Here is a 16,389-nt window from a genome sequence, read left to right on the forward strand (position 1 = left end):
TCTTCATCACTGGGACAAACTGATGATTTCTGCCGCTTTTTTTTTCCTCTGCTTTAGGTAAACTGATTGACAGGTAATTGTTTCAGGCAAGGAACATGAAATTAAACATGGAGAAGTGTGCAAAAGTTTGTTGTTTTGAATTAAAATGCTTCTGTATTCTTCTTTTTACATTTATACTTGCTTTTGGCTATCAATATAGGTAGAAGAGCTTTGTAAATTGTAAAGCAATATATCAACATTAATTTTTGCAACTTTAGTTGTGACATGGAAAGAATCTTGATCATCTTAAGGAACATTAATTTTCTAAAATACTAACATATGTAGTTACAGAATGTGGGGATAATGTTTTTAATATGGACAGAAATAAAAGCAAAATAGCTTTTTAAAAAGCATTTTCATGCATTTCAGAAGAGATCACTACAGGGGGAGTATTTTAGGGTGAGGGGTTGCATAGATACCTCTTTACATCATGCAGTGAAGAAGAATCTACTCAAAAATGTGGAAAAAGATTAACCTTAGAGGAGACGGAGTTTGCTAAAAAAAAAAAACCAAAAAACCAATACTTCATCTGTGAAGCAGAACATTCTTACTTCAAATGTGTGCCTTGGTGCAGTACTTATAAACAATATCAGGTAGAAAACTATAATGACTTCCTTTTTCATTTGCAGAAAGCAGAAGCCACTGGAGAAAAACGGCCAAGAGGCAGACCTAGGAAATGGGTGAGTAATAAGATATATTTTTTCTTCTTTTTTTTGGAAAGAAAAATTTCTGTTGTATTAAATGAGAAATGTTTTATTTCGTCGATTACATGAATTTCCAACTTCTGGTTTGATGAATCTTTGAAAGGGTTAAGGCAAGAGACAAATTATCATCACTTCCTACCACTAGGCTCCAGGTGTTTACGCAGAACACTTTTCTTTCCTGAAGGTGGACTCATTTTTCTATCTCTTATCAACATCAAAAGAGGCTCCACTCTTCCTTCAAATGGGGTAACAATGAGATGATTTGTTCAGTAGATTGAGTAACTAAAGTTAAAGGGTATTATGAAACCTTGGAAGTTGATTACAAATGGTGGTAAAATTCATACACAATGTGTATGTGATAACTTTTTAATGTTTTTCTTTTCCTTTCTTTTTTTTTTTTTTTTTGGTTTTCTCCATGGCTTTTTATTTTTTGGACACGTCTCATTTTCTAGGTGGTTTGTGTTTTCTTTTTCACATGGCTTTGTTAGGAAGCAAGGGTTTATTTCGAGTTTTTCTTGCTTCCCTTAGTAGTCATTCTCCACATGCAAACATTAGAGATAGCTGTATCCATACAAGTGCACTTAATCCCATAGGCACATAGATCCTGTATCTTTTGAGGCCAGAGATTCAGTTGGCACTGAAGAGCTTTGCTAATTTTACTGCTTGAACCTTGTTCCCTTGGTTGCTGTGTTACCCATGTTCTTCTGATCTGTCTTTCCCACTGACAGAGAAGTCCTAAAAAATGAATGAGGGCATCCTTTATACCCAATGTTGTATATAATGGGTTCTTTGGCTTTCCTTTTTCCTCTTCCCCAGTTCGTTCTTCATGCTCCAAATTTTAAAAAGTTTTTTTTTCTGTTATGCTGGATTATATGTTCCTGTTTGCCATTCCTTTCTCCTCTAGAGTTCTGCATCACTTTCTATTTATACTTTGGTATTGCCTTTCATTTAATTTATTCATCTTGTATTTTTCCTCTGCTCAACATGTGTTGGGATTAGATTTCTTAGCACAAGGAAATGGGATGATCTTTAGATGAAAAACATCTCAGTGTTAAAGTGTAACCTTAAAGTAAGGATATTTCATTCAACCTTCTGTTCATTAAATTAGTTCTCTCCAAACCTGCTTATCAAGTGGTGATCATCTAGCCTGTGCTTGATTACCTCTAACGTTAGGGAACTTGCTACCTCTCAAGGCTGCCTCTTTCTTCTAGGAAAGCTCTGAACACTAGAAAATTATTCCATCTGACTCCCTGTAACTTCTGTCCACTGTCTCTAGGTCATCCTCCAGGAACATACAGAGTAATTATTTTCACTTTCACTCATGATAGCCCTGCAAACAGTTGAGGAAAATAAACACATATTCTTTGTATGTATCTGTGTTTGTATGTAACACATACTCCAGTTTTCTCATTTTTTCCCCATAAAGGAACATTCTTGTTATTCTTTTCTGAGCGTGTTTGTTCTTTAATCTTTTGAAAGATGTCACCTAGAACTAAATATCATATTTCAGGTGTGGGTTCCATAACCAGTGGGTTTATCACCTTCCTTGTTGGACATATGATTCCAGTTATCGATTGCTGCTTAGTTAACCACTCTAAAACTTCATAGTGTAAAAAAAGATTGTATTATGCACATGGATTCTTTGGGTCAAGGATACAGGCAGGGTAGAGCAGAAAGTCTTGTCTCTGCTCCATGATGTCTGGGGCCTCCACTGGGAAGACTCAAGCATTAGTGATGACTCTAATACTTGGGATCCAGAATCTGGAGCTGTTTCACTTGCAAGTCTGGTGCTTTATCAAAATTGACTGGAAATCTGGGTGGATCTGGGAGTGTGTGCGCTGGATCACCCATATGTGGCCTCCGCAGGATAATCAGCCTTCTTAACATGCACTCAGAGCTCCCTCTGGGAGTGTTCTGGTAACTGAGGAGGAAGCTGCAAGGCCTTTTTTGCCTTAGTCTCAGAAGTCAAAAACTGCTGCCTTCATTATACTCTAATGAGCACATTGTTGACTAACTTGATATTGACATACATCTAAATTGAGATCTGCTGTTTTCTAAGCATCGGAACTCTGAAAGGACATCCCATACCATTGAACTAATTAATAAGAAAGACGTGTATAATCTTTCTAATAGGTAGCATAATAGAAAATAGATGAGTTATTTGAAGTCATGGGATTAATGTGGCTAAAATGAAATAAAATAAGTTGTAAGAAAATACAGTGGCAGTTAACCAGCAAACTAACCTCCATCAAATGGGGCCTCTTAACTCTCTCAGCCTTTCATCTCCTCTGCCTTTGGACTGTCTTATAATGGTCACCAATTCACCTCCATAGGTTAGAGTCCTATCTTCTCAGAACCTTCCTATGGCTCCACATCTGGCCAGCTAATTAATTACAACCTGCCCTAGTACTTCAAAGTCACCCGATTTACATCTACCTTTCTTTACAGTTTTCTCTTTCACCACACATCCTTAAACAGTTGATTAATCAGCCAAGCCAGAGTAAACTATAGAGCAATTATATGTTTTTTCTTAACGGGTTCTTGCTAATTTAGGGGGGTATCTGGATTTCAGGCATTCGATCTTCCTGCTGGGTAAGAAGCGCATTTGAGGCGCCCATCACAGAAATCCTTGCCTTTCTGAGAATAGCTGGGCCATTTTCTTTGACCCTCTTGGTTTCTAATTTTTACTGGCTGTGAGAATGGAAAATATTATGTGGTGAATTGTTACAAGTCCCTGATTTGGTCCCCAAAGAAGAGTTGTTCTACTGAGAAGAGGAAATAAAAGGAAATTGTATATTTTTTCTAGACAGCGTGTTTCCTCTTTGCTTGTATATCTTCTGTTGGGTAGAGTATGCAGCCAGTCACAGCAAGGCATTCCGTTCAATGGCATTCTTTGCTGGAAAGCTTGTACTGAAGAAATAAATTATTGCATTTTCCATAGGAAATGGGCTTATACTTTATAGCAAGTTCAATTCTTTCCAACAGTGTCATTCACCGATTTCCTTGAGTTAGAGATATATTTTTGAACCGACTGGATTCATTAGGTATATGGGTTAGAAGCCAAATTGTTCCCCTTTTATTCTTGTGGGATATTTTGCTTTGTTTTAAAGCTCTTGTGCTTTTAAGACTTGTTCCAGTAGATATTATAGATTCATGTAAGAGGCCTGGGAAAAGATACCTACCGAGGAATCCTCTGATCTGATGTAATTGGGATCGGTATGGGTAGGTGTAGGAGAGAAACTTGAATCAGTCTTGCTTTCAGAGGGGATGAAGCATTGACCAATCCAGTGATCTAATGAGTGTGTTAACTAGATTTGCTTAAGAACACGTCTATTGTTTACTTTAATTCCCTTCATCTTTTTTTTTTTTATCCCCCTAGTTTGAACTGGATTTCAGATCTATTGTTTTTATGAGGTGGTCTGATTTTCAAGGTGTGTGTGTGTGTGTGTAGAAGAGGCTAGAGGTAAACGGGTCTCTTTTTTTTCTGGCTTTTTATAGTTAAGAGCTTAGGCTCTGGATTCAGATGGCTTGGGTTCAGATTCTGGCCCGCCACTTAGCTAACTAGAGTCTTAAGAAAATCACATGACCTTTAAAGGTCCAGTTTCCTCATCTGCAAAAGTTATATTTCTAATAGAGTTGTAAGGATTAAATGAGATAATGCATGCAAAGGGCTTAATAAGGAGCATGGCACACAGGAAGTTCTCAATAAATGTTGGAAATTATGATTAATTTCACTGTACATTTTCATTTTGACATTAGCTATAGGCTGAACCTTCATTACTTAAAGCCACCAGTAGTTACACATAGAAGGAATGACAGAGTTACACGTCAGACTAACCAAGTACCCTTGATAGTATCATTATGTCCTCAATATGTTTATGCTGAATATTAATCAAGTTTAAGAACTGCTTATAAATAATACTAAGATGCATTTTAATTCTCTTTGCTGTTAAGGGGGAGTTTTACATTGCAGCTTAGAAGCCTTTCTTCTAATAGTAGAGATTTGGTGTCATGTGGTATTCATCAGTTTGAAAAGAAGTATTTCTGCTGTTTGCCTCAAGATGCACATACAGAGATGGCTGATTCTCAGAACTTCTGTAGAATTCCATTAGCCAGTCCTGCCAATTGAAATTTGGCGTTTAACATTTGCATTTTTCTATTCTTGCATAGGAAAGGAGCTTGTCACATACCTAGTTTAGTGATGGAAAGCATTTGGAGAAAGTTGTAGAGAGTGGGGCTCAGGCTCAAGAATACAATGAAGTAATAAAGTTGTTAACCTCATGTATAAAATCCTCCATCCAGATGTTGCTTAGTGATGCATCTAGTGCTTCTGGAGGAAAAGAAGTAAGAATCAAATAATGAAGACTACATCAATGGGAACAAATGACACTTTTAGGTGTTTTGTTCTCAGAATATTTTAAAAGAAAGGAAATTAACAACAGAAGAAAAATATTTCCCAATATGAATTAATGGTTCTTCAAAGAAAAAAAAAATCTTTCTGGAGATACTAAGATTGACCTAGAAGTTGATCCAAAGACCAGATGCTGAAACTGCACTTCAGTTGGTCACTAGAAAGATCCCAGCAATCCCCAGCTGGTTTGTCAGGCTGCTGATTCCCTTTATTTGGTAATGGGGTGTGTGCAGTACGTCGATTAAAAAATATGTATTTCCATTCCACTGCTTTTGAAGGGGAGCAGTTGTCTTTCTCTTATTAAAGAGATTGTGATACACAGGAAAGTGATGTAATTTTATTTATTAGTCAAACATGTGAGGATTCTAGATAAGACAACAAGGGTTTTTTTTTTTCCCTAGTTTGTAGAAATCTAAAAATTTAAGTGATGATTTGAGGATCAAGAAGGGAGAACTGAATCAAAATAAAATTTACTACACCCATTCTTTGGTTTTGGAATTCTTTGGCTTTCTTCTAAAGATCCCAAGCATTAATGTATTGAAGAACCTGGAAATCTGATTTTGAAGCTAAAGCATTAGGTTTTCATGTCCATTACTTTTCCCCTCCAGAAGTTTGCTACTTAAACACACACACACACACCAAAAACTTTTAGCTGTTTGTAATTTAAGACTTTCCTTGTTGAAAGTGGCTGGGAGTGATGGCTCACGCCTATAATCCCAGCACTTTGGGAGGCCGAGGTGGGCAGATCACTTGAAGCCCAGGAGTTCGAGACCAGCCTGGCCAACATGGTGAAACCCCGTGTATACCAATAATACAAAAACTCCTGAGTGTGGTGGCCCGTGCCTGTAGTCCCAGCTGCTCAGGAGGCTGAGGTAGGAGAATTGCTTGATCCTGGGAGGCAGAGGTTGCAGTGAGCTTGGTGATCATGCCACTGCACTACAGCCTGGGCAACAGAGCAAGACTCCATCTCAAAAAAAAGAAAAGAAAAGAAAAAAAATGAAAAGAAACTGAAATATATAACTGCAGTGTTTAGAAAGGAATATCCAATAATGCAGATTGCAGATAATTGCAACTTTGTACTGGAGTCGGAGGGGAAGAAATGACTTTGATATAACATCAAAAACTCTCTGCTAATGGAATATGTGAAGGTGAAATCATTTTCCCTTAATGGCAAAGACCCTTGCCATTATCACATGCTTTAAAAAACAGGAGATGCTCTTTTTAAAGCAACTGGATTTTAAAAATATATGCTTAGTAATTAAATATAAATTTGCTGATGCACATAATGCATTCAAAGTTGGTAAGTAATATTTTCTGAAACTATCTTTTCCTTTGCAATTATGATAAAAATAGAGTACTTTCCCATTTTTTCTCTATGGGGAAAAGTAGCTTAATCTTGTTTTGTTTTAATAGTTTACTGCAAAATTCACTAAAATGATTATTTAAAATTAAAAGATGAAATATGAAAACACGTATAAGTCATGTCTAAAAGGCAAGAATTGAATTTGATCATTCATGTTTTGAATCAATACTAATGTCTTTTTCATTTGTTTTAATATGCAAGTGCTATTCTTAATTATTCTGTTAAATGAAGACGTTCCAAAAAAGAGATTGACAATCTGCCCTACTTGGTCATCCAGTTCATCCAGTTTAGCACGGCCAATCTCTACCAGACACTAACTATTTAGGATTATAAAAGCATTGACTACAGAGTCTGAAGCTCCAGTGACTCTGCTGCTGTGCCAAAATAGCATTGACTATAACCAAGGAAGAAGAGGTTTTTCTCACTTGTATGGAGTGGCAAATTTTAGACAGGAGGTAGTTCATAAAAATGTCTTGTTTCTCCATATGTTATCATCAGATCAACAGAGTCCTGGCCAAGACAGTATTCTCAATTTTTAATTCTAATAAAATGACAAATGTAGAATCAGTGACCATTTTGTATGACAACAAATGTATATGAGATTTTCCTTACACAGTGTACTATCCCTACTCCCATACACGTTTACCTACATTCACCTTACTGTAAGTATTTATGGATGGTAGTAAATATTTCTAAAAGGTTGGAAATCCTCATACTGTATATTAATATGCCACTTTTTTTACTAGGTAAACAAGTAAAATGATTATATTCCAGGAGAATATTTTTGTTGTGTTTTTAAGGGTGGAACCTGCTTTTATAAGGGTTTTTGTTTTTGTTTTTGTTTTGTTTTGTTTTGTTTTTGAGACAGAGTTTCGCTCTGTCACCCAGGCTGGAGTGCAGTGGCACAATCTCGGCTCACTGCAGTTTCTGCCTCCCAGGTTCAAGTGATCCTCCTATCTCAGCCTCCTGAGTAGCTGGGACTATAGGCCCATGCCACTATGCCTGGCTAATTTTTGTTTTTTTTTTTTAGTAGAGACGCGGTTTCATCATGTTGGGCAGGCTGGTCTCAAACTCCTGACTTCAGGTGATCCTCCCACCTCAGCCTCCAAAAGTGTTGGGATTACAGGCATGAACCACCACTCACAGCCTTTAAGATTTTTTTTTTAAATCAAGGAATTCCTGATTCTAAACTCTTCAATAGTTGACACAAACATTTAAACATTTTTGACAAAAGATGGGATGAAATCAAGCCTACTCCTTGTACTCCAGATTGAAAAAAGGACCTCTGTATTTTGATCGGCTGAATACCTTTGGGCAGGTTGCTTAATTTATCCATGCTTTTTCTCATGTTTAAGTGCCTGACAGGAACATTCTGTCCATAACTAATGGCTGTCAAACATTTACGGTTGTAAAACACAAAAACCTTTATTGCTCCAGCCAGGGACTGATTATTGAGTTTGTGATGATCCAGCCTCTTGTCTCCTTCTTTGCTTTGTTTTCTCTTCTCCCGCCTGCTGCCTGCCCTTTGGCCATTTCACTGCTCATTAGCGCCTCCACCAGATCGGGGGCAGGGGCAGGAACAGGGGGTCAGCTCTGGTAAAAGACTTGGTGAGAAGGAGGCTGAGAGTAACAGCCAACATCAGGTTTTCAGATTATCTACATCCAGGCTCGCCCCCAACCCTGTCCTCAGGAATCACTGAATGCAGCCATGACACTGAAATTTGTTTTTCATTCATTATTTTTTCATTCTTATAATAAACGTGGTTTTATAAGTTGGTTAAAAAGTTAAAAGTATTTTTCAAGATGTCGTAGTAAATAAGAGTCCCTTTTGAGCATTTCGTTAGTAAACAATGAATGGCTGCCGGTCAAGCTTGTTCTGGCAAGTCTTTCGCCTCTGTTCAGATTCAGAAGAATGGCACCAAATCTATGCTTACATTAGGCTCAGGTTGTGGAATGTAGTTGTTTCAATTCAGGTTTAGGGAATTTGCCTTATGATGGTGAAAGAGTCCTGTTTGGGTGTTAAGAGGCCACAGAGCTAACCCTAACTATATGACCAAGGAAAGCCCGTGTTATCACATTGTACTGTAGTTTCAGTGCATTAACTCAGAAAATGCACCTGAAGTGCCTCTTTAAACGTGACATTGTGCAGAAGACACAGCACATACAGGACAGAGATACAGACAGAGGCTACTGAAACACTTTTGTTTGTTCACCTATTTGGTTGCTTGTCTCTTTCTTGGCTGGATCATTTAAACCCTAGAGCTCCAGTTCTGAGACCCTTTGATTTTGTGATTTTCCCATTTGTCTAAACATTTTGCCAAAGCTATCTGACATTACTATGAATCAAGCCTGTGCTGGGTCCTAGGGATGTCAAGGTTAACAAGATAGGTGGGACTGCCTTTGGGGAATTTATAGTCTGGGGAGTTCTAAAGAGATAACCTGATGCCTGCCAGGTAGATTATTATTCTGTGCTTCAGATGTTAGGAGGTTAAATTAAATTACAGTTTTCAAGTATTTTGAGCTCTTTAGAATTTAAATCCTTCCATAGAAGTAATTACACTGCTTTCCAAATCCTAACAACACACTATTGGAATTTACTTATATTAACACCATAATTTGAATGTACATGTATATGTATGCATATATATATACACACACACACTTATATATGATATATGAATTGGTTGTACTATGTACTGTGCGCCTGGGGTCACATTCTCTCATTATCATCACAGCAAATATTAAAGCTAATACAAAATGTGTACAGATTTGATTTATCAAAGTGTCAAATTTCATCTAGTTAGTATAGGCTCAAAAAGATGGGTGTTAAATCGTCAGGTACCAGCTCCAAAAAGAGGGAGAAAAAAGGAATCGGAAAAACCAGGAAAATTCTGGTGAGCCATTCAACACATGGTGATCTTATTTTTCCTCTTTGTGCATACTCAGTATAATTTATGTTTATCAAATAATTTTTAAATCACCAGGTCTTATAGCAACTTAATTATATACTTTAATATTTCTGAAAAGTGCAGCCCTTTGTGTTTTAAAATGAGCTCTTTGAGGGTAGGGTGCATATCTCATATTTATCTTTTCACCCTCAGCACCTAGGACATAGGAGGAAATTCAGCAAAGTGATTAAGAGCTCAGACTGCCTGGGTTCAGGTATCAGCTTAATCAAGGCAAGTTGCTGATGGTCCCAGCCCCTGTTTCCCTGTGTGTAAAACAAAGGGTAATCATAGTTTTTGTCTTGTAGGATTGTTTCGTAAGAATTAAATCAGAAGCCATCAAAAAAACTTTATTCAGCATGTGGCAAGCTCTCAATAGGTCATAATTGTTGATGTTAGTACAGTCCCAGGCCCATAATGGTGCTTACTAAATGTTCGGTGAGTAGGATGACAGTTTTTCTTTAGTGTGTATAAAGCATGGCTTTTGAATTTTTGTTTTCCAGTAATGAGTGTGGATTTGAATTACATTCTTTGACTTAAAAAAAGAAAAAAAAACAAACAGATGATTTGTATTTCCAAAGAGGCTACACTAGGTTTTTTTTTTTTTTTTTTTTTTTAAAGCACAACCTATAGGCATCAAAGCAGATTTGTAATAATTTTGAATTCCATCTTATGCCTCTCCGCTAAAGAAGTAAGCTGCTAGCCACTATCAACCAGGCCCAATAGAAACTTTGAATGTCTTGCCCTATATTAATATTTCCATTCCCTCACTCCTGGAAATAGCATTCTGCTTTCCAAAATAGACTCTTATGCTGTACCTTAGAAGGATTTTTGTCACAATTTTGGATCATCAGAAAAACAGAAGACAGCTTTATTGGCCAAACCTCATGAACTAATTTTCTAAGGTAGTTTCTCTCTCTGTTTTACAAAAACTCATTTTAATGGCCTATTTTCTTTCGTGTCCCATTTTCTTTCTGTTAATTTTTAGTACTAACATGAGAATAAAGAAAAGTAAAAGTAACTCTATTTGTTTCTTTCGAGGGCATCTGAAAGCACTTAAAGTGACACATTAAGGCAGTAGGGTGTACAACTAAAGATTTACTGGTGACAAAAATCTGAAACCCTAGGCTTACATCAACATGGGAGTAAGTACTTCACAGTGAGAATAATAGGTAGCAATGTTACATAACTTAAAAGTTTAAGCATTACCAATAACGGAAGTTCAGGTTTACCAAGTTCCCAGAAAACTCAAGCATCTTCACTATTAAGGCAGTGCCCCAGTGCAGGAAGCACTAAATCCCAAGGAGGTAAGTGCATGGAGGAACATGGACTCATACAATTATGGTTGGTAATGTTCTAGAAAGCACCATTTGTTTTGTGGTCTCTTATTATTTCCTGTTCAGAATGATTCTGATGTCAGAGAAGTACATCCTATGCAGTTTGTGTCAGAAGCTGATCCTCGAGTGTAATTTCCTTATTACAGGGTCTCTGTCCCCACATTTGCTTTCCTGCCATTATTCTCTCAGGTAGTCCAACTTCAGTATTCCTTACATTCTCTAGTGGAAACTTGATGAGGCATTTGCATGCCTGGGCCCACTCTCAGTTGATAGAACGGGGGGTGAAGTTAGAATGCATGAACATGGCCATCTCTGTGGCCCCTCATTCTCTTGAGAGATGGACATTCTTGGCACTGGATGCACACTTTATGAGTGTTAAGGAAAGGATGAAAAGGCAATGAGTGATCTTATAACATGTTCGTTCTGTGCTATTACTAAATCTAAAATTTCTCTTTTAAAAGAAAGTATAGTTTGATTTACAAATCGATAAATAAATCCCTTATTCCCCTTTCATATCTTTGGACTATATATTTTCCATATATATTTGGTGAAACTTATCTCATTCCCAATCCTAATTCTCCTTATTATAGTTTCTTTCATAGCTATGTTGTAGAGTTTAATGACATTGTTTGGATTGCTATTGAGATTTTCCTAAATGAGAGTGCTTATTTCCAGACTGCCAAACCAAGACAATGGTCGGCTCTGTATTTTTTTTTTTTTTTTTTTTTTTTTTTGAGGCTGGAGTGCAGTGGTGCAATCCTGGCTCCCTGCAACCTCCGCCTCCTGGGTTCAAGTAATTCTTGAGGCACAGCCTCCTGAGCAGCTGGGATTACAGGTGCCTGCCACCATGCCTGGCTAATTTTTGTATTTTTAGTAGAGACAGGGTTTCACCATGTTGGCCAGGCTGGTCTCAGACTTCTGACCTCAAAAGGTCCGCCTGCTTCAGCCTCCCAAAGTGCTGGGATTACAGGCGTGAGCCCCTACACCCAGCCTATATTTTTAATTTAGTATTGCCCTTCCTCTATTGGTAGTTGACTTTTTTGTAAATATTAAAATTTGTCATCAAATCAGCCAGGCTTAAAGTTTTGTGCCTTCCATCCTGTTTAAACAATTGATGAGCTACATAAAACCATTTAAAATTCATAATTTTATAAGCAGTAAATTGGTAACTTTTTCTAACATATAGTCTGCCTTGCTATTAAATTGCTTATCTTAGTGGAGATCAGTTGGGATCCTTTTCAACTGTTAAGACCTATGGAAACAAAACTGTTACAGCTATGATCCTATTTACACTGTTGGAAGTTCTTAGGGAGCCATAGTATTTACAGGAAACGAATTCACGCTCAACTCACTTGTACTGCATTGTTTCCTGCTATGATAAAGCAAAAGGGTTATGTATATTATTGCTTTAATAGAATAAGGAAAGCACTTAGATTGTATAGTGTGAGAGAGTTTGGCCTTACATAGTCATAGTACGAAGAGAGACCAAATTTTTTTTTTTTTTTTTTTAACTAAAAAAAGACTTTTCTGCTGGGATTGTAATAATGTGGTAAGTATTCAGACTTACTATTTGCTATCTTTGAAGCAAATATATCACAATAAACATTTAGAGAAGCTGATATTTTATATCCATAAGGCAAACACAGAATTTCCCGATTTGTGTGAAAATTTGGGTGTTTTATCCTGTGGTTTTATTTTATTTTTGAGTCTGAGATACTTTTGTGTCCAAGAAAATGTTTAGATTAATTTACTTGTAGTCTTGAAGTTATCTTTTGTAGAAAACCATCCTTATGTGTATGAAAAAAGCCATTTAGAAAGGAGATTTCGTGAGTATCCTTGACAGTGGTGTACAAGTTTAATCATCTTTCCTGTGGCAGGAGGGTCTTCATGTATTCAACCTAGAATTTCTCCTTTTACGGTTCTTAGTCGATTTCCTCTTGTCTTGTTCTTAATGGTGATAGAGAACATCTGCTATGTTCCTCTTCAAAACATATCTTCCTACTTGGGGTACTGTAAAGTGTACATACTTTGGGTCCTAACATATCTGCATTTGTTCTAACTTACTAACCTTAGGCCTTTGTTACCTCTCTGAGACTAAATTTATTCTTTTGTGAAATGAGACTGGCAATATCTCCATTGTAGTTTTAGCTAAAGTATCCAGTGCCCAGCAAATGCTCAAAATGCCATTATTTTGGCCTGGCATGGTGGTTCACGCCTGTAATCCCAGCACTTTGGAAGGCTGAGGCAGGTGAATCACTTGAGGTCAGGAGATCGAGACCAGCCTGGCCAACATGGTGAAACCCCATCTCTACTAAAAATACAAAAAATTAGCTGGGTGTGGTGGCACATGCCTGTAATCCTAGCTACTTGGGAGGCTGAAGCAGGAGAATCACTTGAACCCAGGAGGCAGAGGTTGCAGTGAGCCGAGATCAGGCCATGGTACTCCAGCCTGGGTGACAAGAATGAAACTCCGTCTCAAAAACAAAAACAAAAACGAAAACCAAGAAATTAGACGGCCTTGGTGGTTGGCACCTGTAATTCCAGCTGCTTGGGAGGCTGAGGCAGGAGAATCGCTTGAACTCAGGAAGCAGAGTTTGGAGTGAGTCAAGATCATGCCACTGCCTGGGCAACAAAGCAAGACTGTCTCAAAACAGCAACAGCAACAACAAAAATCATTAGTTTTAAACCCTGTGAAAATATGTTGTCAGCTTTCCATTTTCCGCAATAAGATTCCCAAATCTTCCTTACTATGTCCTGTTTTTCTAACTCACTAATCATGGTTCTGAATGAGACTTCAAACGATATGGTAGATGGAACACTATGTTTGTGATGAAAGGCCTTTCTGACTTGCTTTCTGACTTAATGAATTTCTAGCTTTATGACCTTGGACAGGTGACTTATCATTGAACCTGCTTGCTCTTATGTAAAAGGGGGATAATAACTGTCACATATTCTTTGTCTTCCTCTCTGGGTTGTGGTCAGAATAATATAAGAAAGTAATTTGTAATGTACAAATAAAGCACCTTGCAATCATAAGGTAACAGCAGTATCAGCAATTAAAATTTCATACACTAGCCGGATGCAGGGGCTTACGCCTATAATCCCAGCCCTTGGGGAAGCCAAGGCAGGTGGATCACCCGAGGTCAGGAGTTCGAGGCCAGTCTGGCCAACATGGCAAAACCCCATCTCTACCAAAGAAAAAAATACAAAAATTAGCTGAGCATGGTGGCGTGCCAGTGTAATCCCAGCTACTTGGGAGGCTGAGACAGAAGAATCACTTGAACCCAGGAGGTGCAGCTTGCAGTGAGCTGAGATTGCACCACTGCACTCTGGCCTGCGTGACAGAGCAAGACTCTGCCTAAAAAAATAATAATAATTAAAATTTCCTACACTACAATAGGGTGAATGAAACTGTTCCTGTTATTTATGTAACTTCTAACACTTAGCTTGCTATCTTCAGCTTTTCCCTTGTCCTATCTGGTGGTTTATGAGGCATTTACTCTTTTACCATTTCCATCTGCTCTTATGATTGAAAGGCTAAAACTGACAACTTTCAGATGTATCACAGAGACATGTCAAAAGAATTTCAACATGAAAGGTACTGGGTTCGTGTGCAGAAGTAGTGATTAAATAAGCAGGGTTGGGTGAGGTTAAGAGAGAGCCAGATGATCTAAGTGGTAATAAACAGGTGAAGTGTCCAGCAGAGAGAGATGAGCAGAAGAGATCTCTCCAGTAGTAGACTTTGAAGAGGAGGATTTTAGAATTCGTCTCCTAAGACATTCACTACCAAGTTCCAACCGAACATCGTGGACAAAACATATCTAAATGAGAAGGAAACTTTGGGACATTGAGGATTGCTTGAGGTGGAAGTGACCTGGAAGGTTACAGTGATCCCAGGCAGGAGAGGACAATGGCCATGTCTGCAGTGGCCGTGTCTAAGGGGGAAGGTTGCGGACTGACGTGTTGGAAACTGGGAATGTGGCATTGGAGAAGACCAGTTGGAAAATTGATTGCCCTAGGTGTGAAAGGTGAACCATGAGGACTGTCTAAGAGCACTGAAACTGGGGAGAAAAGAAAGTAGCGTGGACATGGTAATGCTTAAATGAATATTTACATGTGATATTGGCTTAATATTTTAAATCCACTGAATATACTGTTCAAGTTTATAGAAGCAAGAAACTTCCCCCCATATTTGTACTGTATCAATCTTTTGGTTTCCTTGCCTCAATTCAGTTTTGTTTCATGTTTAATTATGGGGCTGAAAGTACATAAGTTTGAGTAGTCTAGAGTGGAATGTGGTTAAATATCCCTGCAGATTACTTTACGTGTTTCAGTATTCCAATAAAATCAGCCGCAGTGATCCATATGGGATTTGTAGATGCTGTTTTCCCGAGGCCCTTTTCTCCATGGCTGTCTGTGACCTTAGCCATTGAATGGCTTAATCGTTTTTGGCCTCCTCAGTCAGTGATTCTGAGCGGGCAGAGTGGTAATGTGATGTCATGTCTGGGGCATGAGCCTGTATCCTCGCCGTACATGGGTCCCACCCTTCCTGGTCTAGGCAGCTCAATGCACAGTGCTTGGCGCATCGTGAGTGCTCAATAAATTCAGTTGCTTTTCCCGTCTCTCTCTGGATCTCAAATAGGAATATCCAAATTTGAGAACGCCACCAAAGCATTAGGTTCCCTAATTAAAGTCCATAGTAAAAGCTGAGGCAGATGTGTGGGAATGCAGTTCCAGACACTGTAGTAAATGTAGGAGAGATGATCGCACTGTATTTGCAACAAGGCTTCCCATGCTCATGAATCATAATAAGAACTCTTACAGGATTAATGAATTTTAACTTATTGCAGAATTTTTGAACTATGTGTAATACTGGGACATTTCAAAGTGTTCGTCATGAAAAGTGGCTGATGGAGGTACACATTTTGAGATATCCTGTGTTCTGCCTACGTTGTTTGTTATCTTATTGACATCTTCTGTTCCTTTTACAAAAAGGTCAGCAGGAAGGCCCTCCACATTTTCTGTAGATTCCTAGATAAGAGAAACATCAAGATAGAAGGGAACATTTTGATAGCCTTACACATTTATGTTTTTAAAAATAAAAAATTCTTTACATAAAACTTTCTTTCGTGCCCTTTCTCTGGTAGAGAGAAAAATCAGCCCCCTTTTCTTTCAAAGAAAGGCCTTGTGCACTTTGCCCAGTTTTCCCCAAATGCTGGCATTTTATAAAACTGTATAACAAGATCTCAATTAGGATGTTGACATTCATACAATCCATTCATCGCAATTAGATTTCCCCAGTTTCTCATGTACTTATTTGTGTGTGTGTACGTGTGAGCATCAGGTTATATACAACTTTATCACATGTAGGTTCATGTATTCACTACCAGAGGTATTATTATTTTTTAAGTTCCGGGGTACATGTGCAGGATGTGCAGGTTTGTTACACAGGTAAATGTGTGCCATGGTGGTTAGCTGCACCTATCAACCCATCACCTAGGTATTAAGCCCAGCATGCATTAGCTATTCTTCCTGATGCTCTCCCTCCCCACTCCAGTATTATCTTTTTTTTTTTTTTTTGAGATGGAGT

General features: G+C 38.0%; 1 protein-coding gene across 7 annotated transcripts in view; it reads left to right on the forward strand.

Annotated features, from left to right (window-relative positions):
* HMGA2 (high mobility group AT-hook 2) overlaps positions 1-16,389 on the forward strand; it is a 141,270-nt gene that overhangs the window by 13,871 nt on the left and 111,010 nt on the right. For 4 of the 7 annotated variants that reach the window (XM_023225134.1, XM_023225132.1, XM_023225135.1 and 1 more), the window contains exon 3: positions 669-719. In XM_023225134.1, coding sequence (XP_023080902.1) covers positions 669-719 — 51 coding nt within the window. Of the gene's footprint in view, positions 1-668; positions 720-4,241; positions 4,254-4,697; positions 5,794-16,389 lie in introns of those variants that run through there. The other 3 variants (XM_023225136.1, XM_023225137.1, XM_023225133.1) reach the window with 3 other exon arrangements.

Source organism: Piliocolobus tephrosceles, chromosome 10 (assembly GCF_002776525.5).
Source record: "Piliocolobus tephrosceles isolate RC106 chromosome 10, ASM277652v3, whole genome shotgun sequence".
NCBI lineage: Eukaryota > Metazoa > Chordata > Mammalia > Primates > Cercopithecidae > Piliocolobus > Piliocolobus tephrosceles.